The sequence below is a fragment of the Triticum urartu genome, chromosome 5 (genome assembly GCF_003073215.2).
Source record: "Triticum urartu cultivar G1812 chromosome 5, Tu2.1, whole genome shotgun sequence".
In the NCBI taxonomy this organism is placed as follows: Eukaryota; Viridiplantae; Streptophyta; class Magnoliopsida; order Poales; family Poaceae; genus Triticum; species Triticum urartu.
The window spans coordinates 515,028,696-515,054,884 of NC_053026.1; the positions used below are offsets into that span (position 1 = coordinate 515,028,696).

Here is a 26,189-nt window from a genome sequence, read left to right on the forward strand (position 1 = left end):
ACTGGAGGCTGGAGCCGCTGGCCACTCATCGAAGTCTCTTGCTCCCGTCCCGCGGCCTGTGCGTTCGATACAACTCCTGCCTCTTCATACTGGTTTGGTCGATTGATGCGAGTCCAATCTGTTGCACCCCACAGGACGGATGATAATCGAGCTGCTGGGATCAGAAACAATGGCGGGGGGGCAATGGAATGTTCTAGAAGCGCCTCCATGCAAGCCGGTCGTGCGAGAGTTCCATTTCTTGCACCCGCCTGTACGTGGTTTCCTTTCGGATTAAGCCATGATCAAGATCAAGCTTATCATCTGAGACTACTGATCAGGCTGCAGACAAATGTATCCTTTCTGCTGCAGGTTGTTGCAATGATCAGGTCTATGGAAATGTGATTCTCCAAGTAGAACAGTTCGAGTTCAGAATGAGTTCGCCGGAGTTGGTGCAAGCCAGCAAGCGTCTAGCTTGGTTAATTTTCCTCTGATGCTGCTGCGAGACATCAGACATGCACCTAAAGTTCATTAAGATCGAGCTATGCATGCATGTTTTGAGCGCCACCTGACGGTGTAAAGATACATACAGAGAGGTCAATGGGCTGTGTGAAATTAACAGGTTGTATGTGCTTACTGGTCTTTGTGATGTTCACAACGCCGCAATAACTAGTTTAACATGCTCTGGGAAGGCAGGAGAAAAGAAAGAAAGAAGGAAGGAAGAAACAGAATAACTTTCTGCCATGTGCTTGGTGACATGGCTTGCTTTGGCAACGGGCTGAGATAACAATGAGTAAAAGAGTTCTGATAGTTCCATAATTGTCGCTGAAATAAGGTGTTGATCTATGTGTTTACTGGCTTACTGGATGATTTAGATATGTATTTTTTAGATGATATTAAGATTACGATGATTAAATATGGCAATTTTATCACAAATGGACATGCGGCAGAGGACCCATATGTGTTTATTTATGCAATCTAGATAGATTATGATTTGCCCTTCTCAAAATGTGTTGAGAATCTGGAAGTTTGATAAGTGCGATAATGAAAAATGGGTGGCATATATTCTTAACTGAATGCAGGTTGTCATTTCTAATGTCTAAATGGTTTTGAGCTTGAAATCAGGTTTCGTCATTGTATTGTAGATCGGTGTCATTATGTGTATCTGTTATGATATTGTTCGAAATTCCTCAGTCTTTGGCCTTTACCAATAAATAAGAAATCATAATTTGGATGATGAATTCATTATGCGTCTACCATGTGCAATCTTTTCATGTTGCGATTTCTAGTGGCATTATTTCTTAATATGTTCTTCATGCTGAAGCATAAATTTCTAATCCCATTGTAGTTATGCTTTCTTGTAGCTACTTTCTGTACACAAATTGATCACTAGAGATCTCACAAAGAGTTTGTATAAGCTAGAACAAGGGAAGCGTCATCTGTTATTTTAGTGTGATATTATCGAAACTATTAATTGGATATAAATTTCCACTATTTTTGTGTCTTCCAATAGCATCTTTCTTAATTTGTTCATGATGTTTGGAAGCTTTCTTATCCTATTAGAGTTCACTTTTTTCATGGCTACTTTCTCTAACAAATTGACCACCGGAGATAATCTGATTAAGAGTAGAAAAAAGATATTCGACTTGCATGATTTCCCTTCTTTGGTAAAATGATAATCTGATTTTTTTTCCACCAGAGATAATCCCTAAGTTGATAGAAAAAACTCCAAAGTGATCAAACCAGCAATCGACGAACTACATCAACGACCATTCGCACCAACCATCTCTTGACTTCACAAGGACAACTGGAAAGGATCTCCATCATTAATGCCTTCACAAAGGGAATGCCACTCAAATGACACCGATTGCCGAATTATACCACCGAAGGCCAGATCTTGGGTTTTCACCTTGAAGATCAAGTCTGTGCAATGTCTTCAATAAGTTAACAACACAAAAACACCAACACTGCCAACTATATATAACCAACTAGGGGATTAGACCAAGTGTTGTAGGGTGAAACCCTAGATGAGATCTTTCACACTTGGAGGGGGAAACGGTGATGAACACACAAGAACACAAGAAGAGAATCACTCAAACAAACCAAGGTCACACATCCACTAGAGTAGCATACATGAGATCCACAAGTATACAAGAACAATTCAAGGAAACTAGCACTCGGGTAGAGTTCTTCCCACTCCAAGAAGATGAGGTCTTGATGTTCAACTTCTCCAAGAGGCGGCCTTGATAATCCACAAGGATTCTTCCCAAAGAGGGGTCTTGATCTCCAAGAGGAGGGGTATACAAGGAGCAAAGTTCTCTAATGTCTCTCAAATACTTTGCTGGCCCTAAGAAGGAGCTAGGGGAAGATTTTTTATAGGCTAGGGACGAAATAAGAGGAAGAGTGGGGTACAAGGATCTTTTTAGCCCTAATTGTGCGTAGGCAAAACGGTGGAGTCCGGGCACCCGGACCGGGCAGGGGCTGGCGCCTAGGGTCGGCCGGGCACCCGGGGCGAAGAGGGCCGGGCACCCGAACCAGGCAGGGAGCCGGCAGGAGGGGGACCGGGCACCCGGGGCGGCGACTGTAGCCCCCAGCGAATGAGCCGGGCACCCGGGGCGCTCAGGGGCACCACCCAGGCAGCGGCCAGGAACCCGGGGCAGCTAGTGGTGCGGCCGGCCGGCGGCTGGGGGTGGCCGGGCACCCGGAGTGGTCCGAGACCTCTCTTGCTTCGTGCTCCCTCTGTATTGCGTTCTCCTCCTCCTCCATGGATTATTGGGTCTCCGTGCTCACCTCTTCATGTTCATCTCTTTGGTACTCCCTCCGTCCTTCAAAGAGTGTACTTTCAACTTTGTTGGAGGGTCAAACTATCTCAAAGTTTGATCGAGTTTGTGCAAAAATATATCAATGTTTATGAAACCAATTAGGGATATGATGAAAGTATATTTTATCATGAATATATTGATACTAATTTGATGGCATAAATGTTGGTGTATTATTGTATAAATATAGTCAAACATAAAAAAGTCTGACTTTCCAACAAAGTTGGAAGTACACTCTTTAAAGGACGGAGGTAGTACCTAAGAAAGCATAACATTTCCATTTGAGGTAGGATCCAACTCTCGTGAGAATTCAAATGGAGTTCGAAGAGGAAGGAGTTAACCTCGGTTTCGATGGCACGTGTGTGAGCTCTCGTCATTGGTACTCTTCGTGCTTACGGTGGTGATGTAATGTCCATGGGGATGGTCGAGGGATGCTCCGCATCACCAATGGTCTTCACCCCAGAGCTCGAGACTGGGTACTCGAGAAGTGCCACCAAATCGAGGTTATCATGGGTTTTCGTCACCACTTTCCATGATACCAGCAAATTCATGGACAACACGGTCTTAATATGAGATGCCACCCAAGTGACGACCATGCCCGCACAAGAAAGTGGTCGAGCCTTCATAGCAAAAGGTCAACCTCGTACATGCGACGAAGATTAACAATGGAAGGAAGTCATCAACATTACCAAAATCCCAATTTAGGACGCTCCAGCAGCCCCACACTGTCCTCTTGCTAAGTGTCCTCACCTATGGCGATGGAATCGCTCGGCTAAAATACTCACCATTGCCCTGAATATGAAGGCCCGAGAGCCTCCAGCTCTTCAGCTACCACCGTCCAACCACAGTCGCGATAACGCCTAACAGCGTAGGACCCTAGCGCCACCCGCGCGCCCGAGCAAAGGCCCACTACGATGGGACGTAGAAGGGTACCGCTGCTTCCCGCGTACTTGCAGGCATGATTGCGGTCGTCAGCACCTTGCCACCAGAGACCATCGGCCAGGCCAGAACTCCATTGGCACCGTTGCATAGTCATACCCTCTGCCTCTAGCCATTGCCCCGTAGATCGCATGTCACCACCAAAGGCTACCGTATCGGGGCTTAGCCTAGCTACTAGTCTCTAGCAACGGCGAGGGTCAGTAGGGATAGAGAGATAGTACGCGGTGGCTTAGTGCTTGGGTGGCGGCGGTTGTTTCCTTATGGACGCATGACAATCATGATATATGTTTCCTTCAAGGTTAGATCCTCTTCTATTGAAGAGCTGGTATAGAAGAGTCGGGATGAAATTCATCATATCCTTTATTAGATTAGTGTTTATCATTGCTCATTAGCAAAAAAGGTTACACCATAAGCTGGTAATAGACTAACCTAAAGCTTCACCTCTCCTTGTTAGGGTAGCCACCTCCAGGTGCTCCTTGAAAAGTCATGGCTTTACGAAAAAGGGCTTTCGCCCCGCTTTATAAATAAAGCAAACCACCAAAGGCCACCAAGTACCACATCATAACACTCACACACACACAGGCACACACACACAGGTCTCACAACAAATAGTACAGAAGGTTCTGCTGAGGGCACAGCTCAACAAGCCCTAGAAAACATAAAAGCAGGTGGACCATGGAGACACTAATCAGGCTTAGGAGGAGGCGGGGGAAGCGGCAGCGTCAATCAGAGAGCCATCGCACGGAGATCGGCAATGATGATGCTGATGGCATCCCATTCCTGGAGGCGGCTAAGAGGCCGCCAGAGCTACAAGAAACCACATAGTTTGAACACCACGATCAGTGGCACGTCAAAGAGGGATACGCTATATGACTAGCTTAATTATTCTGAATCGTCTAAAGCGTTCAGGCAAGGGCACCTATGGTCAGCCACCTAATGTGGCAACTCACAGGGGGGGCGATGCCTGAAGTTCAGCAAAGAGGTCCGGGAAGTTGGTGTGGCACCAACTGCCACCAATCACCTCGCGCAAGCAACTCCATAGAAACTAGGCCGAGGCACATGAGAAGAAGATGTGATTAGAGTCCTCCTCGGTCCCACACAGAGGGCAAAGCCCGTCACCTGGACCATTACGTTTTAACACCTCCACGCCAGAGGGAATACGCCCACGGATTCATTGCCACAAGAAGATTCTGATCTTCAGAGGGAGACGGATCGCCCAAATCACCTCCAGGGGGGCTGGGGCGGGATGGCCACGATGGCGCAGTATAAAGGGGTTCCATGGAGAATCTGCCCGAGGGCTCTAGGCGCCATGATAAGCGGTTGTGTGTCGTCTCTAGGTCCGGTTCGTGGAGCGCAATGACGTCTAGGAGCTCATGCCATGCGGCTATTTCCGCGGGCCCAAAAGTACGCCGAAATACAAGACGCCCTAAGTCAATAAGGGTCGTCTCAACAGAGACCCGAGGGTCCACTACAATGGAGAACATGTCCTGGAAGCGGCCCGCAAGTGGGGTATCGCCAGCCCACCTATCAAACCAGAATAGGCTGTCAGTACCCGATCCCACCGAGATGGAGGTCCCGATGTGGAGAACAGGCAACAACTGAATGACGGATTGCCAGAATTGGAAGCCACCGGACCGCTGACAGAACACTAGGGGTCGGCCACAGAGGTATTTAGTCCGGATGATGTGGAGCCATAGGCCGCCGTCCCCATTGATGATGCGCCACAGCTATCGAGTCAGTAAGGCAATGTTCATCCGCTTGGATGAAAGAATAGGCCCTAAATAGATCTTGTAGAAAAAACCTCAAAAACTACATGTCTAGTACGTAGCAAAGTGTAGGAAAATGCTCAAATAATGGCGTACGTGCATGCCTTTCACATGAATAGGCCCTAGCCATCCTGCAAGTAAGAAGATGGATACTGAAGGATAAGATTCCTACAGGGAAAACCACACGATGGTACCATTTAGGACAAAGGAAATGATATCTTAGATTTCTTTGAAACTCCTATAGAGTGGACTATTCCATAGAAATTCCGGCAAGAAATGATATGGTCTTACGTCATGTTGTTCTTGTGTCCACAAATCCAGTACATTTATTGTCTTGCATCCAAACGACGCTCGGAAAGTTTTTTCCCATGTTTTGGTTCCTATATTGTGAATCTAGGGTAAACACACTTCGACTCCTACTATGTTCGAAAAATAAGATTGTAATCTTCTGAGCTAGAGGATATCCTGTTTTCCTCTAACTCGCGTGTCTTCCCTAGGGTGACTCAGGAGACTCAAGTCACCATCACGCTCATGTCTCCCCAAATAGCATCACTAAATGTTCGTTGATGCGTCCAGTCAGCGGAAAAGGAGCCGGTCATCCAACCATAGGCATCAAAAGACCAGAGACACCGGTTTTTGCATTGATTTTTAGAAAATATTTTACATAGTAAAAGGCCCTAAAAACAAGTAATAAAACGTCTAAAAACTAATTATACTCCTCATCACCGTTGTCCTAGACTTCGCCGTCACAACCGGAGGTGAGGTCAATGACCCCCATGCCAGACGGTTCGGCCTTGTCGTCGTTGCGGGCCATCGTGAAGAAGGAAGAGCTATTGACATGTGTAGGGTTGGCATCGTCCTCGTGCTGGTCTGATGTGTCGCCGTCCTCAGTCTCCAACCCCTCGAATAGAAGATTGCGCTCCATCTCGTTGACGCGGAGATACCAACGATTGTAGCAGATGATGCAAGCGTTGTGCATGGAATTGAGAACTTTCTGGTTCTCATTGATGATACCCAGGTCCGTCGCAACAATGGTCGCGAAGGCATCTTCGGATGCCCACTCTACCACGAGCTAATCCTCCGTCAGCCAGTGCTCCTCTAGGAGCAAGAGGTTGTACCGAAGGTCCTCCTGCAGCAGTCAGAAACACGGACATCGGCAGTTCCTGCATCGGCACGGTTGTCTGCTCCTCCGCCTTCACCTCGGCCAACACCTAGTTCTAGTGTTGCTCCACCTATAGCATGTTGAACCAGGAAACCGACGGCTCCTGCACTGGCATGGGTGCCTGCTCCTCTTCCTCCTTGGACTCCTTCATCGCAGTCTCCACCATCGCCATGGGGTCGCCCTCCTCCTCCATCTTCGAGTCATCTGAGCTTTGCTTCAGAGAGCTTAGAGGTTGTCCCCCCCCCCCCAATGTGCGCCTGGCAACAGGCCTCTACGGCAGGGACGGCCTCGCCCGTGATTTCGGCGTAGCGCTATGGTGGCAGTGGGAGAAGGAGCTTGGAGGGGTAGGGTTTGGGGTGTTGCCGACTGGCTTTAAATAGATCGGGTGGGCGGAGTGGTGGGTTAAATGCAGGCGCCGGAGTAGGCTTCTTGTTCGTTGCTCCTACGTTTATTCCGGGTAGGTAGGCGACTGGTTAGCCGGCATGAATGTGGGTAGGTTATCGCCTCATCTAGTCGCATCCGCTTTGGCCGACATGAATATGACGCGGAGAGAGAGCGAACATTGCTGGACAGGAAGGAGAGGGGGTTTTAGGTGGGTCCGGGTTATCGGAGGCTAACATGGAAGACATCCGGACTTCCGCAACTCTCCACCCCAGTTTGGTGTCGGTTTATGGGATTTTAGGCGTCTGGACCGGTCCAGAAAAAATGGTGACCCTCGTTGGATGGCCAAAAGTGTCCAGACCATAGGGTCCGGACATTTGTGGGTGCGATTTGGTGATCCACGTTGGAGTTTCCCATGGCCATCGCTGCCGCCAGCATCTATGCCGATGGCAGTGGATCCACACCAAAGATTGCAGCGGTCGTACATGTCTGACGCCCATGCCTTCCCCATCGCTATCCCCCCCCAACCCCCCCCCCCCAACCCCCCCCCCCCCCCCCCCCGCCCCAGCCCCAATGACCGCCGAGGAGGAGGCGGAGCTCATGAGGCTGGTGATGGCGGACTCCGTCCGTACCCAGGACAAGGCCCAATGGGAGGGCCTCGAAGAGATGATAGCCCTCTCCGCAGCCGGCGACATCGCCATCCCGGAGCTGGACGTCGTGGTCAAGGAGGAGGCCATAGAGGACGTGTAGGAGGAGGAGGAGCCCAGTGTCGCAGTCTGAACCCTACATTGGTGGGCCAGACGTGGTCATGGACGAAGGTGGCGTCGTGCACGGCGAAGTATGTCTCTATGCCGCCCTCGAGGGTGGGCACCAAGACATGGTCGCCGTCTCCGCCATGGCCGGAGTTGGTGCAGGCGCCTCCCACCTATGGCAGCCACCGCCCTATATCGATCTCACCAAGAACGACGAGGAGGAGGACGGTGGCGAGTCATGGTCACCGTCTCCACCACGACCGGAGGTGGTGCATGTGTCTCCTGCCTGGCGGCAGCCGTCGGTGCCGCCTGCCCACCTATAGCAGTCACCGCCCTATATCGACCTCACCAAGAACGACCAGGAGGATGACGACGGCGACCGAAGACGACCACGGCCATGGTGGCGACAGCCCTTATCTAGTTTTATGTCCGTTTTATGTCATTTTAATTTCTAGATCAGTTTGAATGTGTGGCCTTGAGACCTTTGTGGACGTTATTGTAATATGTAGTGTTTTCTAAAATATTTGCAATGTCTATTAGTCTACAAATTTAAAAGTCCAAAAATGAATACAATTTGGGTTGCGGCGGTCGCTTGGGCATTGCCGACAGCCATGCGACCGCTTGCAGACACGCATATTCATTTTGCCGACTCAAATAGATGAAATCTGAATAAAACGGACGCCCGTTTGTTGGGGTCGAATGTTGAAGTTGGCCTTACTGGTGCTACAGCCCGGCACGGTGTCGGCACGACGGGAGCTGGGTCGGCAGTGAACTGTCGCCTCATTATTGGTCACGACAAGAGGCAAAGGCATATGTCTCTCAATCGAGTCTCGGATGGCAATCTGTCCCCGGTCTGTGCAGCAGCAACAGTGGTAGCCCGGGTCACAGCACCGAATGCGCCTTGCCATCCGTCACGTCAAGGTGCGTCTGCTGCAGTTCTGCTCATGCCGTCTCGTGGAGAATGAGTTGAGCCGAGAAAATCGACTGAAAGCAACAAAAATGTCAGCCAGCTGAAAACATAGCATGCTTCAGAGTTAGTATGAGTTGTCAGTGGTACTATGTTTAATCGGTCCGAATCCGAGGAAAAAATAGGAGAGAGAACTAATATATCATGCTTCGACTAGTCTGAGATGAGAAAGCACCGCAGATTTGTTATTGTTTTTGCTCGGCATGACGTGCTCGGTAGCATTTTAGGATAATGTTCTGCACGTCCGGTTTTGCGTTTCGAAATTGTTGTTGTGGTGGAGTTGTCTTGCTGGCTGACTAATCTGACCAAGATCAGGTCAAGTCTAAGTCAGGCTCACCAATATTATCTTTTCCTTTCTTGTAGTGGGTCTAAAATTTACTCCCTCCATATCAAAATACAAGACAAGAGTGTCAAAAAACATCTTATATTTGGATACGAAGGGAGTATTCATTTATTTGATTTGAATCAAGTGGGTCCAAGATTATGGGAGTTGTAGGTGCATCCAAATACCTGTCGGCTCCACCTGATGATGAAAGGCAGAGGAAACGAGAGCCAGCGCATCAGCAGCAGCATTCACCTGCTGGTGCATATGCAGGGAAAGTCTGCTGCTGCCATGCCAAACCACCCACTCAACTTTCACTGGAACTCACCCCTAGTCACCCATGCTTTGGAAACACAGCCATTGCTGCCTGCAGCTAAGAGGGGGGAACAGGATGGGCAGGAGACAGCCCACACAAGCGGACGATAGAAGTAACAGCACAGCATGGATCACTACAGCTGCACTAAATTGAAGGAAGAGAAACAAGGCATAATGCTTAGTAATCAATAACAGCCATATATTCTCCCTTGAGTGTCAAACTATTTCTTGTCCAACATACATTTTGTGATACACAATGGAGGTAAAGATAGGTTGCCGGTTAAGGTGTAAAGCACAGGACAATTGATTGCGGAGGGTGCTCAGGCGGATGTGGTTTTTAACCGACAGTCCCTGAGCCAAAGGATTTCACTATGGTGCTCACTCTCGCACCGAAGCTTCTCGAGGCGATCTTCTTCCCTGGGACGTGGAAGGGGTTCGAGACGGCGTCCACGTATGCAGCATGGAACTTCCTGAAAAACTGAGAAAAGAGCTGACGTTAGAAGGTACTCTAATTTTTGCATCACAAAGCAAGCATGAGCAACACTTCATACTGTGTACACCCAGAAAGAGTCCGGAATTTAGGAGTATCATCACTATATAAAATTTACGTATCGTCTGAAACTTGTGGTTCTGACTTATTCAGAGGCTGGACTGAGAAAACCTGACACTTTCCACGTTGTCAGGTATGACTTGGTACGAACAGCAAACTCATCACACCAGCCAAGAAACAGGACGGGAGTATTATAATCAAATATCTCCGTACTTGCGCTTTCCCATCGGATGAAAGAAGAGAGATACACCGGGGATACTAACTCTGTAATTCTACTAAAAATTGCTGCAAATAAACGGTTTAAGAGCTTACATTTCGGGCATCTGCATCTTTCACATCAAGATCAGTAGTAACCATTAAAAATTTGACCTTTGTGTTTGTCAAATAGCCATACCTGCATATGATAGATTGTCATAGTTCATGAATTGTTAGCAGTAAGTGCATCCAGCAACAACGATAAATTGGCAATGAAGAGAAATATTACTCTAAATGATAAACAATTAGCACAGTTGAGATTCTATTTTTCTCACTTGACATTATACTGCAGGGATCTAATATACTCTTTCTGGAATTGAGCCATTGTCTTTACTTCTTTCTGAATAATTCAGATAAAATAACTTATGTGACTCTGTGTAAAGGCAAGTAACTGGATTTTGAAACTTCGGTAATTCTGTAAATGAAAACTACTGGATTTTGAAACTTCGGTAATTATGTGACAAAGATTATATAAAAATGTGTTAACATCGACAACAGCAAATTAGTTTCGTTAGTTCTGTCATAAAACATATTTTCACTTGATGTTCTAGATAGTAGCATATTAATCAAAATACTTGGTCAAGACTTAAAGAAGTTTGACTTGGGACAGGTGATAACCAAAACTGTGAAAGGACTTACACTTTGTAGTTCTCAGTCGGATATAGAAGACCCAAAAATGTTTCGTTCAGTGTAGGTGCACTCTTTTTAGGATTGTTCACTGCCAACGGAATGTATGTGAACAGAAGTAAGATATATGATACAAGGGATCGACAAACAATAATTGCAATGACACTAGAATGAAACTTTGATGGTTGCAATCTAAATAGTTAGACAGACCCATGTGAATTGAGTCTCAATTCTAATGAGATGGCTGCAACCATCGGGACTCAGCTGGAAACCCTATAGCTATATGCACATCAAAAACTTTGCATAGCAGAGTGGCAGAGTTAATTGCGATTTCTGTACCCACACAACATGGAATTTGTAACTAGTCCCTTTTACTTAACGTGGATCACTTGTCTAATTTGACATATAATCAACGTCCATTAACAGTTACAAACTAGAGTTCGATGCATTTAACCAAGGATTTGACAGGAGATGAGTCAGATTTGAGCCCTCTCCAGTTCATTTGAATTAAATCCAGTGAGATGGATGCAACCACCACACTTATCAGGACTCATCTCGAACCAGTCCCATGGTTTTGAATGAATAAATTGCAATTAACTTCTGCGCTCTCGCGTTGTGAAGCTTTCAGCGTGGCTGTAGGGGTTCCAGATGAGTTAGTTGTCTAATCTCATATGTAATCAACATCCATTGACAGATACAACAAGATACCAATGACTTTAACTAATGATGATTTGACAGGAGATGGAATCGAATTTGAGCTATCTCGGTGCATTTGACAGGAACAGATGCCTAGATCTAGATTGCCACGAAGGGTAATGCGCCTACCTCGCTCGTCGATGACGTCGAGGGAGCAGTGGACGACGTGGTGGAGCTTGAGGGCGTCGTCCGCCTCCGTGAAGCTCTGCAGGTACAGCGGGTTGTTCTGCGACGAGTACCAGAGCATCCGTAAAGAAGATCAGCTTTACTCCCGCCGTCGCCGGCGAGGAGACGAGATCTGGATTTCGGGATCTGGAGCGAGGGGGCTGGGTAGGAGAGGTGGTCCTGACCTGGTGGCCGACGACGGCGACGCAGACGATCATGTTTCCGCCGGGCGAGCTGGTCGGAGGCAGCGCTGCCTGCCGGCCGGCAGTTGAAGCGGCGACAGCGAGACGGAGGCGCGCGGGGGATCGACGGAGGCTGTTCTCTGCTGGTTGTTGGACCGTGCGCGCGGGCAGGAGACGAAGGCGGCCTATACTAGTGGATCGGAGGGCCACTGTCTACCGGTGCTTGGAGCCGCACCAATCTTGATGCAGTCTGTTCAGGTTCAGTGCTTCAGACGTCACATGAACATTTTTCAGTACAGAGTTTCAACCAGATCAGATGATGCATCAAAAAATAATCAACAGATCATACCACAGATATCGAACAAATTAATGAGCTATACGTGGCAAAAAAAATAACATATCACAGACATTTAACAAATTAAAGAGTTGTGCATGAATTCCAATCATGCCATCACAGACCAAATGTCTGTAACAGAATGTGATATCAACAATCTTGAAAAGCCACATAAGTAAATCTACTTGGATTAATCATCATAGTGCTTATTCCGTTCTCAAACTTCTCTTTTTGTAGAAGTTACAAAATTCAGAGAATGAGTTGCCGCCTCTGAGTTCAGGGGATAACAAGAGTTCCTGCGTATGAAACTTTGATGCAAGTGCATGCAACCATGTCCTGACAAAAATCAAACAAGTGCAATGGCACCAGACGGCAGAGTGGGGTAATTTACGGCGTTGCTCCATTGCGGATGCCCTGGAAAGTAGACCTTGAATCCTGGACTGGATGCGGCAATCTCCCAGAGCACTTGCAATAAGGCACCTATAAGAACAAGTGACATGATAAGTACAAGACAGAGTGCAGGCACCTTATTCTATTCTGTTGCAGTATATACTCAAATTTTATTCTGTGGCAGCATATACTCAATCTGTTGAAAAATGCTATCTTCTCGGGGCAGCTGGAACTATCAAAAGTCAATGTCAATTGGCCTTCTAAAGGCTATCCTGTTTCTTTTGAAAAAACGAATTTCGAGTTTTGAAGAAGACAGGCCTCAAGTAAGCCCCCCGGCTAAAAAGTCCTATTCCTACGTAATGAAGCTTTTGATAATTGACTATGTTGACAGCAAGTAAGCTACAAATTTTTCACATCCTACTACTGCATTTAGCACGCAACCACACTGATAAACAGCATACCACAGTCCGCGTGGAATAGAATGTTATATAGAGAACGTGTATGTGCATGACCTTATAATTCGTCTATTCATTAAAAACAAGTATAATCTGATTATTTTCAGTGTTTGTTCTATGCCATGGTTGGGATCCGGCTGTCAGGCGTATGGACAATGTCCGGATCTAAGACTGTGAGTCTAAACCTGCCTCACAAACATGATAACATTTCCGTTGAGTTTCTGTACGTGCTCTGGTTTCAGTAATAAAATTTGGGAGCACAGAGCTTCTTCAACAGGTATATTGTACTTGTATAGTTGTATACATTATCATACTATAGGTTATTGAGCAGTGAGCACGCTATGCCTAACTTGAAATGATAGTTATTGCACAACGCAAAGTAGGCTTGAGAACGGTATGCAGTAGGGACATATATGTTGGGCTGCCCCTGATATGCACTAGATGTTTATACACTCATAGAGCTTAGAATTTATTAATAGTCATTCAAAATGGTCTTGCTCAAAGAGGCAGTTATGATTCTATTACAATCCTCTTCCAATTTCTGATGCACTGACACTGGTGTTAAGAATTAAAACTGTTTAAAACAGAGTATTTTAGCCTGTACAAAAAAGAGATACAGATAACTACACTGTCCAGGTTGTTGGAACTGAATCCAGAACACTGCAAAAAAGAGGATTGGCTAGATATTCGAAACAGTGTATTAATATTGTAACTTGTTCAAAGCCGTACTGGACAACTAGGTAAGGAGCAGTACAAACGAAGAACAGTAGAGTACTCCAGAAAAGAAAGGAAGCTACCAATTACATTGCAAAGTTACCAGTTCCAATAGTTAGGATAGAAGACGGGCATAATTCACAAATCCTCTCACAGCTAAACCAATCGTACAGTGTAGCAAAATTTGCATCTAATTTTGATTCCAACTAGGCGATGCTGAAGTCGTAGAGGGGGGGTCATTGGGCTCACAGCTCAGGTCTGCTTGAGGCTCTTGACGAGCTTCCAGCGGGCGAGGAGCCTGGCGATGGGCGGCGTGAGCGCGATGGTGATGGGGACCCTGACGGGGAACAGGGCCTTGTTGCAGAGGATGGCGAGCGCGAGCGCGCCGCCGCTGGACGCCGCGAGCTCCCCGGTCCGGTTCCGCGGCGCCCCCTGGCCGACGACGACGGGGGGGGCGGGGTTGGGGAGGGCCCCGTCGCCGGCGCGGGGGGCGGGGGCGGGGGCGGGGAGGGCCGCGTCGGCGGCGGCGGTGCCGGGGGCGCTGATGCCGATCTTGCGGAAGATGGCGTCGACGTCGACGTTGTTGTTGATGGCGACGTACATACCGGAGACGGAGGCGACGGAGACGGAGACGTGGACGCCGAGGGCCACCTTGCCGTACTTCCTCATGAGGTCCTTCATGCGCGCGGTGAACGCCATGGCTGGTGCCAAGGCCGGCGAGGTCGGGGACAAGGGAGGGGCGTGCGGGTTTAAGATTTTGCGGCGGCGGCGGCGGCGGCGCGACGGGCTAGGGTTTTCTGGTCGGTCGGTTCGTCGGATCGGCACGGCGGCGGCTAAAAGAGACGTGGACCCGAGTGCGTGGCGACCCGCGAGCCTCCCTTTCTTTCTTGGAGAAAGAAGCTATGCTCGGACACGGCACGCCGTGCGTGTACCTCAAGGAAATACGCCTTCTGGGTAGCTTGTGCTTGAACATGTTTTCCAATCTCTTCCTAGTAATAATAATAATAATAATAATAATAATAATAATAATAATAATATATCTTTCCCTATTATATATTAATATTAATATTAATTTTAATTTTTTAATAATAAAGCACGGATTGACTTCGTGGGTTCACCGTCACAATACGCTTTCTTCTCGTGAATTTACGCTTTCAGTTTAAATTTGAATCTATCCCTAATCTATCCTTAATAATAAAGCACGGATTGACTCCGTGGATTCACCGTCACAATATGCTTTTTTCCATGAATTTACGCTTTCGTTATTTTACTTTGCTATTCAAGGTGGTACTAATTTCAAACCCTCGTTAGTACAATTTGTGCCTCGCCGGGGCCTTTCCCGTGCAACCTGGTCCTCGCTTTGCTGGGCCTATATGCCCAGTGGGCTTCCACGGTCCGCTTAATAAAAATAAAATAAAAAAAAGGTGAAAAGTGGGTGCTCATGTTGGATTCGAAGACAAGACCTGCTGTTCCATCAAGAAGAACACAACCAACAGAACTCCATTACGCCTGTGTTGAAAACCGATATTCCTTCTCAAATAATTAGTCCCACCTCGCTTGTTTGCACTAATTCTCACCAATTTAAATACAAGGGAGTTAAACAAGTCAACAAGCAGCCTCGAGACTTGATAAAGAGAGATAATGTGAGAAAATAACTTGGAAGGGCGAATGAGGGCAAGGCCTGCGCTAAGACAAAGAAACCTCTTTGAGAAAGATCAACAGTAGAGAGAAGAAGACAAAACAACTGGTACAAGCAAGGAAGAAGGAGGAACCAGCCTCCCATCATCACCACAGCCGCTCATGGGATTCATTCAATTTATATGCACCCGTTGCCGGATTTGATGCATGATAATTTTGTTTTTTGAATACCATACAAACATAAACGCTCATACATATGCGTACACTCACCCATGTGAATGCGCAGACACATACCCTATCGCTATGAACATCTTTCAGAGACTGAGCCGACATATCATTTTAAAATTTACAAAGTCATCATGATAATTTTGTCACAAAATTGGATTTAGCTCCGTTTGTCTTCCTCATGAAACCGTACTGACTGGCCATTAGGACGTAAAAACTAAAAAACTTTTATATATAAACACAGGTTAGGACACACATATAAAAAGATATAACCTACTCTTTCTATTCCAAAATAAGTGTCTTAACTTTGTATCAACTTTAGTACAAAGTTATACTAAGCTTGAGACACTTATAAAATTGTACTAAGTTTGAGACACTTATTTTATGACGGAGGGAGTACATGCCTACAAAAATAAGTTGTCTTTAGGCATTGCTGATGCCGGTTAAGACGAGTGCATAATAAACCACCGATATAAAATTGAGAGTGATAGCTTATCTTATGAAAAAGGCTTTCGCCCCGTTTTATAAATAAAGCAACCACCGAGCACAAAGTCAACAATGTAACATCCGAACAACACAAATACACAATGCCACCGTGGGCAAAGGTCCAACACGCACACACAACTCACTCCATTGGTTCAGCTGTAGGCACAGCACAACAAGCCCAAAACAAACACAAGGGACGCACAAAACAAACAAGGCGGTGACGACGATGACTAGGGAGCTAATCCGGCTCAGGTGGTGGTGGGGGAGGCGGTGGAGCCATCCGGAGAGCCATCGCGCGAAGCTGGATGATGATGGAGGTGATGGCATCTCTCTTCCTGGGGCGGCTAAGCGGCCGCCAAAGCAGAGGGCTCTAGACGCCACCTGGTGCGATCATCTTCCACATCAAGCTTAGGCTCATGCAACGCGATGCAGTCGAGCAAGTCATGCTAGGCGACATTCTCATCTGGGCCAAAAGGACGGCGGAAGGTGAGCTGCCCTAAGTCAATAAGGGCCACTGCAACAGAGATCCACGGGTCAACCGCGATGGAGAACAGGTCAGGAAAACATGCCGCGAAGGGGACGTCCCCAGCCCTTGATGATGCAACAAAATATGGTCATGATTATTCGAGATTATAAATTTTTTTCTCCCGTTGCAACGCACGGGCCCTTTTGCTAGTATATATATATATATATATAAAATAATAATAATAATAATAATAATAAAGTACGGATTGACTCCATGGGTTCACCGTCACAATACGCTTTCTTTCCGTGAATTTACGCTTTCAGTTTAAATTGGCCCTTTTGCTAGTATATATATATATATATAATAATAATAATAATAATAATAATAATAATAATAATAATAATAATAATAATAAAGTACGGATTGACTCCGTGGGTTCACCGTCACAATACACTTTCTTTCCGTGAATTTACACTTTCAGTTTAAATTTGAAACATATTCAAGGTGGTACTAAATTTCTGTCTCGGTAATTCGACGAGGCGAATTCTGCGCCGGTTCACCAATTGGCGTGCTTGTAATTGGACCGGCCCGTTTTTTCTTTATATTTTTCAAACCCAAGCAAAAAAGGTTAGTGCGCCAGAACGGTTCGAACTCAGGATCTCTTCACGGAGACCGCAAGTGCACTAACCACTAGGACACTAACTCACTTGTGCACAGATACATGTTACCTTCTTTTATTTTTTTCCCGGTCGCGGTTCTTATTCCTTATTCCTTTTTTTGTTTTCTTCATTGCACAATTTTGGTTCAATAAAACGTACGTGTCGTGTCAAAGTCATGTACTACTACTAGAAAACCAATTAAATAAGAAAACAAAGAAACTCACGATTAGGACTTCCAGTTGAACCTTCCTAACCCTCCCATATATATGATGCCCGGGATCACGTGCTCTCCTATACCTAGGCGAGACGCCGAGACCTCGCATCGAGGAAGAGCAGCGCCGAGTTCGAGGAAGCACGATGGGCGTCCTTGGTCTTCCTCCCGATCGAGATCGGCCACGGTGTTGCCCGAGGTCGTGTGCATGACTTCCTTGATCTCTCACGATGCGTATGTTTGTTACCTTGCTCACGTCCTCCTCGACTCGATCGGCTCTAGAGAGCTGGATCGTCTCTTGTGATATATAGATCGCAATGGCGGCAAAGCTCCCAAGAACGCCCGCTGGACTTCACTCCAGATCGAGCTCTACCAGTACCCGTTCACCCCATGAGATTTGTCCGCCGACCGTCTCCTCCGCTCAGCGCCGCCCCCGCTGGACTCTCCCGCTCCCGCCTAGCGCGTCCGTCAACCGTGATCGGGCTCTTCTCTACCGGCACCGATCATCAGTAGGTCGCCGCCTCCCAACCTCATGCATCGATCATCCTCCACTCATTGCTCCCTTCATTGGCAGTTGCAGACGTATGTTCTCGCTGTTCGTCATGGTGCAGTGCTTAAGGTGTTCCGGGAGCCGCTGGCTGGCGCAGGAAGAAGCGTCTCGCCCGTTTACCACTCCATCGCCTATCAATGGCACCACCAAGGTATGTTGATCGAGGTCGAGGTTCACACAACATTGTGAATCAGAGATAGAGTCGTGTGCTTGGTGTAGTGTGGAGTGGCCTGTGACTCTGAACGTTGTTCCAGCTTTCCTTTTTCTCATATACTTCCCAAGCAGGTAGAAGAGCGTTGATCCCAATTTTCATGTTCTAACCTTGCTATGAGTTGTAGAAGAGCGTGAACTACATCCTGGTGAGGTGATGGCTTTTCATGCAGGATGCAGCAGCAGCAGCATGCATGGATGGATGAAAGTAAGTAGCAGACTAGCACTTTGCACGTCTTATGATTCTCCCTAATTGGTGATGACAAATCTTTGACTGGATATTGCATCAGTAACGTATCCGTTCAGCAATCCTTCTGTTATTGCTGCTGCTCCGCCCTATGAAGATATCTGTCCATGCATATCTTCTTGATGGACAGACATAATATCTTGGATGCCCATAAATATGTTAGAAAACATGGGTTGTGGGAATCACTTCCTTTTACTTAACATATATTTACATACAAGTTTTGGCTTTTATATGCTTCAACTGCAGTGCCAACTGGGTGAGACTTCACGGCGATGACAAGAGCCCAATTGGAGTGTCTGATAAGAAAAAATCCCGACATCATTTATGCATGAAAAAATAATTCTAACCTGCATGAGCAGACAGGGCCAAGCGAAGGTTGCATGGACGTGTGAATTAGTATACAAGTCTCCTATATATGCTTCAAAGAAAAACTCTGAGATCCATAGATGAGCTAGGTAAGTACAAAGCTACGAATTTTCCTGTAGCTATGTGAGTTTGTGATGTTTTCCATATGTATTTCCTTAAGACAACAAAAGCATCCTACTTTTCAGTCTATAAGTTAGTTTATGAGTTGATCCAGTGCCAAACACAGTTCAGTTGAACATGTTTGTTACAACATTTTTACGACATGAGCGTGAATTTTGAAGAAGTAATTGCCGGGTTAGATCGAAATATTATAGTATGTCTTTTAGAAAACGTTTCTTGAAATTCAGAATAATTCTTTGAATTATCAAATTTTTTTTGACAACCAAGATATTTTTTCCTTTAACAGTTCAATTTCTGAAAAAAAAATCAACACAATAGCCGAGTTTATTACAATTTTCACATATAATACTTGCCGCTAAGAACTTATAGGTATATGCTTTCACATGCAGTACTGTCTTTGCTAACACGTATGGTGTCAGTTTAGAAAGACCTACGTAATGTTGTTTTCATTCTTGGCTTCAGGGAAAAAGGGATAGGTTCGGAAAATATTTATCTAGGATAGATGTATATTTATGTAAGAGGATAGATGTACTTATGTGTAGAACTACAGTTTGTTGCAGTTGCTAGGGACTGTAAATTACGATTCTAACTCATTCTTTTGCATTTCAGTATGTCATTCATTGTTACTTGAATGTTCCTCTTTTTGTGATCTCCCATAGAAGCTTTTTGTTTGTTTTTTCACTGGAACAACTCTACGCGCCTTGTGAAATGTCTGATGTAGTTTGGAAATATGAGTGAGAACTGCAAGTACGTCGATACTGCCCTCTATGTATCGAACCCAAGGATTTTTTCTAATATATATTCTTTTTGTTAATTTCAAGGGAGGAAGAGAACTCCAGTTCTATGGTAATGTTCTTGATTCTGATTCTCCATGATTGATAATGTTGTTTAGGACCCTAAGCTTTGTCATGGCTGATTTAAATAGGCATGGTTTAGAAGGAAATCGCTGCTACTAATTTTAGAACTAGGATGTCGTTTCTGACAGCTGTCAGGTATTGCTTATTTGCATTGTAAGATCACAATTCTAAGGTTAATCTTTTTAGTTGTGTAGCATTGCATATTTGGGTCCTTGAATTTTCTCCTCGAAGATCAACACATTTGGTCAGATTTGGCTTATTTAATAATTAGCAAACAATAAAAATTGAACATCTATGCAGCGGATGGTCAGGTCGACACCGGCAACATCGTCTATATTGTACCAAGGTTCTGCTGCTGCTACAATGGCAACCTCCTACTTCCTGAACATGACCATTGCAGCTATCCTTGCTACAGTAAATTTTGTTTCTTTTCTTTCTCATAAATTATGGACATATAGGCATTCTGATCAGGTAATGTTCTTCTCTAAGATTTGATATTTGAAGCATGATGTTTGCAGTCAGATAATTCTCCTAGGGTCCTAAAGATGTCAATGTTGATGGAAAATACACATGTTGCATACCTTTTTTGTAATCAGAAGGTAACACCTGATTGCCTTCATATAAAGAAACAGATTGTAAACACATACGAGGCGATGTATAGCTAGCAGGAACAAGAAAAAAATGCTGCTCGAAGGTGAGTGGAAGTGCATGATTTTCTAGAATTATTTTCTTGACAGAAGTTACTATATTCTCAATATACATCACAGTTGTAATCATCTAAAAACAGAAAATCACTTCTAGAGTTGTAGTAATGCAAGTGATTAAAATCCCTTGCTAATTAAAATTATAGTTTCATTTATTTCACCGTAATGTTTTTTTGGAGAACGATCATGCATGTTTCTAATACATAGGTTGAGATTAGTAGACGAAGGTTAACTTTGTGTCGGAATATATTTACTCTCTACCAGTTTCTATGTAAACCATCACTGAATACACGAGTATGACATCCATATCATTTCCAGTAAAAAAAGTGTGAATGTAACATCAATCTCCGCTGTCCTTTTTTCTATTGACAATTCGGACCAAAGTGCTGCAAAATTATTATATGGACGCTGGAAAGACGATCGTTTGTCCTACCAGTTGGATGAAAAACACTGCAAAGGTGACCACGTGGAAGTTGCAAGGATGACTGGCGATGCTACAGGTCGGACGCATGTCATTGCAAGGTCGTTTTATGATTATACATTTCTTCTAGATATGGACATGGACCTTCTTGTAGCTACCAGTTGGCAGCGTCTGAACGCTATCGTGATGTTTTGATGGACATGCTATTTTTTATTTGATCTTCTTGCAATGCACGGCATATGCGCTATAATAATAATAATTATTATTAAAGTCATCAATTTCTTCCAAACTTATAAAATATGACCCACCAATGTCATCTATAAGTTGACAAAAAACATTTCACACTGGGGAATCCCCTGCCTGGGCCATCCCACGCAGTAGTGAACTCCTATACTGTGCTCTGCACGCAGCGAGAAGACACGGCGCTCCAATTAGGGCCGGCCCATGTGCGGGCGGTCCGTTTTTAAATTTCGTTTTTTATTTTATTTTTTCTTTTCCATTATCGTTTTTTCTCCTTTAAATAATTTGGTACTTAAAAAAACCTCCAAAATTTTTAAAAAGAACTTTTAAGTAAATTTTTGAATAAAGCATAAAATGATTGTGTCGCATATTCAAAACATGTTTGCAATTTTTAAAACAAATGTTTGGGAAATCAAAAAATATTATTTTTAAAATTTTGTTTATTACGAATTATTAATGAAATTGAACAAAATGGTCGCCAAAATGTTATCGGTGATGCAGCAAAATGTTGTCATGCCCATTGAAGTTTATGATTTTTTTCTCCCGTTGCAACGCACTGGTCCTTTTGCTAGTATTATATATATATAATATATATATATAATATAATAATAATAATAATTATAATAAAGCATAGATTGACTCCGTGGGTTCACCGTCACAATACGCTTCTTCTTATGATTTTACACTTTCAGTTTGAATTTAAAACTTATACGTGAGATGGTACTAAATTTCATCAGTCCAGTTTCGTTTCCGTCCTCATAATAGACTAACCTGAACCAGTACGCCCGAGATAAAAGAAAAAAAAATCAGCCTCCCCGACCCTGCCTCCTAGTCCCCATCTCCACCTCCCGCCATGCCCCTCACGCATGCCGCCGTACCGCCGTGCGCCGCCACCGCCCACCACGCTGGCGCGCCTACCCTTACCCGACCGGCTACACGCGGACAACGCTCGTGCCGCCGTGCTCGGGTCAACGCGGCGGCTTGAGCAGTTGGGGCGGCGCGGCTGCTCGATGCAGATTGTAGAACGGCGGCAGCGGCTGCAGCTTGCTGGGGAGGGGGGGGGGGGGGGGGGGGGGGGGGGGGGGGGGGGGGCAGACACCGGTGACCACGGGGATGACCGGAGCGCGGCTTCGGCTCCTAGGCAGAAAGAAGTCAGGGAGGTGAGGGAGAGAAGAAAGGATAAAGGAGCGGCGGTGCGGCGACCTAGGCAGGAGTTCGCCGGAGCGAGGAGACGGCGGACGGGCGCGGGAGACAGAGGAATTCGGCGAGGGGGCGTGAAGTCCTTGCAGGTGGAGGCGGGCCAAGAGGGATCAAATCGAGACCAAGAGGCCACAGGGAGCGCTCGTGGAGATGCGTCATCACCTCAGGCGGACGACGCCACGGCCATGTCTTCGTCGCCCCTCCCACCGCGAGGAAGATTACGCCAAGCTAGGCAGCGGCGCTGGGCTGTACGTGGAGCCTCCGTCAGCCGCCTCCGCCCTCCATACTGATGCTCCATCCTCTGTTTCGATTGGCTCTGCTCCAAGTTCGACAGACCACTGGTGCTACGCCTCGACCTGCTCTGTCACTCCATGGCACTCCTCCGTCAGACCCCATCCAACCTTGTAAGATAACTTACGTGTGGACAAGCCTAGCACAGCTAGCTATTTGCATACTTGATAGTTCCTCTTCTGAAGATATGAGTTAACTTTCTGAACCTATGCACACAAAACCAAGTATTTCTTAGATTTCTTTGCACGAGTTAACTTACTAAACAGATGCTTATGGCATCAAGTATTAGCTAGAGTTCTTTGTTTAAGCTGTTGTCCATACAAGAATCTGGGCCATTTGGTTCAGTTTCTACCAGCAAGAACACATAGTGAGGGCCAGATGTGTAACATTCTTCTTATGAATATATGGTCTTCCAACAGTAACAACATTTGCAATCTAAAGGCCATCGGCCATAGCACACTCATGCATCAGGATGATGTACACCACATGGGTATTAATACTAAAATGGTGAATGTCGATAATGAAATATCCAGAGATATGCTTGACCAGATCAATTTATTTTCTTTGGAATTATTTCTTATGTATGCGCAGATGTAGATGCTATGCATGCCAATGTGATTACTTACCCTTTTCATTACGCATCGTATTCCCATCGATCCATCCATACATCGAATAGACAATTTTGTTACTCTGTTCAGGTTGCAATCACGAACAGCACTGAACTACTGGTCTATGGGCTATGGCAGTGAAATACTTCTTGCTTGCGTGAGTGAAAGTTTGAAATAGAGGACAAGCATACAACTAAGTGTATGGATTACATGTATGCTAAAACTTAACGACTTGCAATGAAGGAGTCCAGTTCCTTCCATATAGGAGTTAATTACAAACTGAACACAGAGTGAGTATTTCTACTGAACGCCTCCATCAATGCAATTTTATTGTCTCTCAGACAAAAGTAAAAGGGAACATATCACTTTCGTTTGAATGGGCTCTGTTCTGAATCCAGTTAGCGTATCCAGGCCATAGGTTTGCTCTTTTCTCATATATTTTTTTACGGCGTTTCTCATATTTTTAGTTCATTGGATTTTTTTTTACAGATTTCACGTTTATAGGAATGACTCATTCTCATGGCAAAATGAGGATGGGACACTCTTCTCATCTAACATCTGTTCTACCAGTAGGGCTGGTGGCACTCTATGGAATACAAAGCTACTTGATAAGTTATGGCATGAAATTGCCCGGCCTTTGATATAAGCGAAGCATCAGCCTTGAGGTTATCCGTGGGGCTGCAATGATACACGCTTGAATGGAAATATATGAAGTCATGGCTGGATGTTGCTTTCAACCAGTATAAGGCTCTGTTGACTAAGCATGTAGAGATTGAAATTGAATTTGTGACACTATGTAATTTCGTCTCTGGGGTAATCGAAGAAATGCTCCACGAATAAGGCGTCCACCAATATATGTTCAACATCGTGTTCCTGTACTTGAGTCAATCTTATTTTTAGGCTTGCTGACTTGCTTTATTCATGATTGATGAGCTTTATTACCTAGCATGTAACCTTCCAAGTTTATTTACCAATCCTTCATCTTTTTTTAGTTTTGTGTACACCCTTCCATGCAAGTATGGAAACAGGCAATGACATCCATCAACTGTTGCCGCACCTGCCAACTATAAAGAAAAACTGTAGGGCCTGTGCAATTGTTTTAGCTCTCTCTTGACAGACTTTATATATGTTCGATAATTTGGGATGAAGGACTACCGATGTACTCCCCGTCGTTAGAAATTGGATATAGACCTGCATGTGAGATCTTTAGAGATCATTTATGAACCTGTACGTTTGAGCCTATGAACAAATAGAGACAAAGCCAAATATGTGACTGCAAAATGTTCCAGTTTGCAGCCAATCATAAACATATATGCAAGAACTGTTACCTATGCTTGACAGAAACCTATTATAAATAGGTGCTAGCTACCAGTACTGTGCAGATTCATGGAAGAGCTTTGTGCTAAAAAATAGGAGAAAGAGAAACATAAGAGGCGAAAAAATGTATACTTATATAGGAGTAATATATAATACGAGTTATAATAAACGAGAAAAAGCGTGTGATATTTTTTTTCCGTTGCAACGCACGGGCATTTGTGCTAGTAATAATAAAGCACGGATTGAGTCTCCGGGTTCACCGTCACGCACGTTTTGCAAAAAGGCCCTTGTAGTTTCGTCCGTTTTTTGTCTCACCGTCAAACGCCCGTCCGTATGGTTCGCCCTGTACGTTACGCTCGATGTGGTACTAAAGGAACGGTTCGTTTTTGCCTCCCTATGTAGCACGTCCACGCTCACTGCATTGGGGCTGCTTTAGCCTGGCCCATCCCTGCGCAACTTCCCGGCCCGTCACTTGCGCCGCCATCAATTTGTGCTAGCCCACACTTGCGCTAGAAGAGGGTCCTTTCTACGGTCAAAATAATCCCACATTGCTCCCTTACATCTAATCTCGCCGGTTTATATACCTATGACCAAGATAATCAACAAGCAGCCATGAAATCGGAAAGGGAACGAAGGAAGGGAAAAAGGAATCAACCAATGACCCTGAAGAAGAGGCATCGAAAATCAGGAAAGGAAAAAAGAAATCAACAGCGGCATGAGGGGACCAGCAGCGAGGGTCAAAACTCAGAAGTACAACAACGGCATGAGGCGGGACTGGTGGAGTAGGACGGTTCTGCGGACATCCATGGGGCGCTCTGGCAGGGCGCGGAGAAGAGAGAGAGAGAGAGAGAGGGGAGAGGGGGGATCAGAGAGACAAGATCAAAGGGAGTGGGAGAGAGGCGCGACGGCGGAGCACACTCACCTCGCCGGTCCCCCGCTGGGAGACAATGAGCAAGGGAGGGGAGATTGAAGGTGAGGGCGCGGGCGGCGAGGCCAAGGTGGAGCCAGGTCGTAGGCGGCACTGGAGGGATAAAAGGCCGAGCGATGGCGAGCTTGTGGAGCGAGGAGATAAGGACGCACTGCTCGCTGGGCTGGGCTAGATTAGATGCTGCTTTTTTTAATCAAAGATGGCCGCACCGATTAGAAGCTGCTGGTGTCGTTCTACAATTTCTTCTCTTTTTTTGGATTGAGGAGTACTATTAGTTGGCTGCTACTCCCTCCATTCTAAAATATAGTGTCCCCACGCTTTCCGAGGTCCAACTTTGACCATAAATTCAACCAACGAGACCAATTGCAGCGGGAGAAAAAAATTATATAATTGAAAACTTCTTTCGAATACGAATTCACTGATATAACTTTTGCTCCCGCCGCAATCGGTCTTGGTAGTTAAATTTACGGTCAAAGTTGAAGCACGTGGATAGAGAAAGCACTACATTGTAGAATGGAGAGAGTATTTTTTTGTAGGACCATTGTTGTTTTTTAACACTAAAGAACCATGGTTTAATGTTAATGAATGCATTAGTGTTTACAGTAATTAAAATACACGTGACGGAAATATTAGAAAGAAATATTTATTAAAGGAAAATGATATTCAGGGCTCTATTGT

At 45.4% G+C, this 26,189-nt stretch overlaps 2 protein-coding genes and 1 long non-coding RNA gene across 3 annotated transcripts; 1 reads left to right on the plus strand and 2 right to left on the minus strand.

Annotated features, from left to right (window-relative positions):
• Positions 1-9,574: 9,574 nt before the first annotated feature.
• LOC125510247 (trafficking protein particle complex subunit 2-like protein) lies at positions 9,575-12,040 on the minus strand. The gene is made up of 5 exons (XM_048675370.1): positions 11,878-12,040; positions 11,657-11,753; positions 10,844-10,922; positions 10,262-10,343; positions 9,575-9,877 (listed from the first exon to the last, which is right to left on the minus strand). The coding sequence occupies exons 1-5, from the start codon at positions 11,908-11,910 to the stop codon at positions 9,737-9,739; spliced, it is 432 nt and encodes a 143-aa protein (XP_048531327.1). The 5' UTR covers positions 11,911-12,040; the 3' UTR covers positions 9,575-9,736.
• LOC125510245 lies at positions 11,878-14,681 on the minus strand. The gene is made up of 2 exons (XM_048675369.1): positions 14,017-14,681; positions 11,878-12,688 (listed from the first exon to the last, which is right to left on the minus strand). The coding sequence occupies exon 1, from the start codon at positions 14,464-14,466 to the stop codon at positions 14,020-14,022; it is 447 nt and encodes a 148-aa protein (XP_048531326.1). The 5' UTR covers positions 14,467-14,681; the 3' UTR covers positions 11,878-12,688; positions 14,017-14,019.
• A 7,577-nt stretch (positions 14,682-22,258) lies between these two features.
• Positions 22,259-24,149, plus strand: LOC125556503. The gene is made up of 2 exons (XR_007305108.1): positions 22,259-22,771; positions 23,756-24,149. It is a non-coding gene; the product is annotated as an uncharacterized LOC125556503 (long non-coding RNA).
• Positions 24,150-26,189: the final 2,040 nt, after the last annotated feature.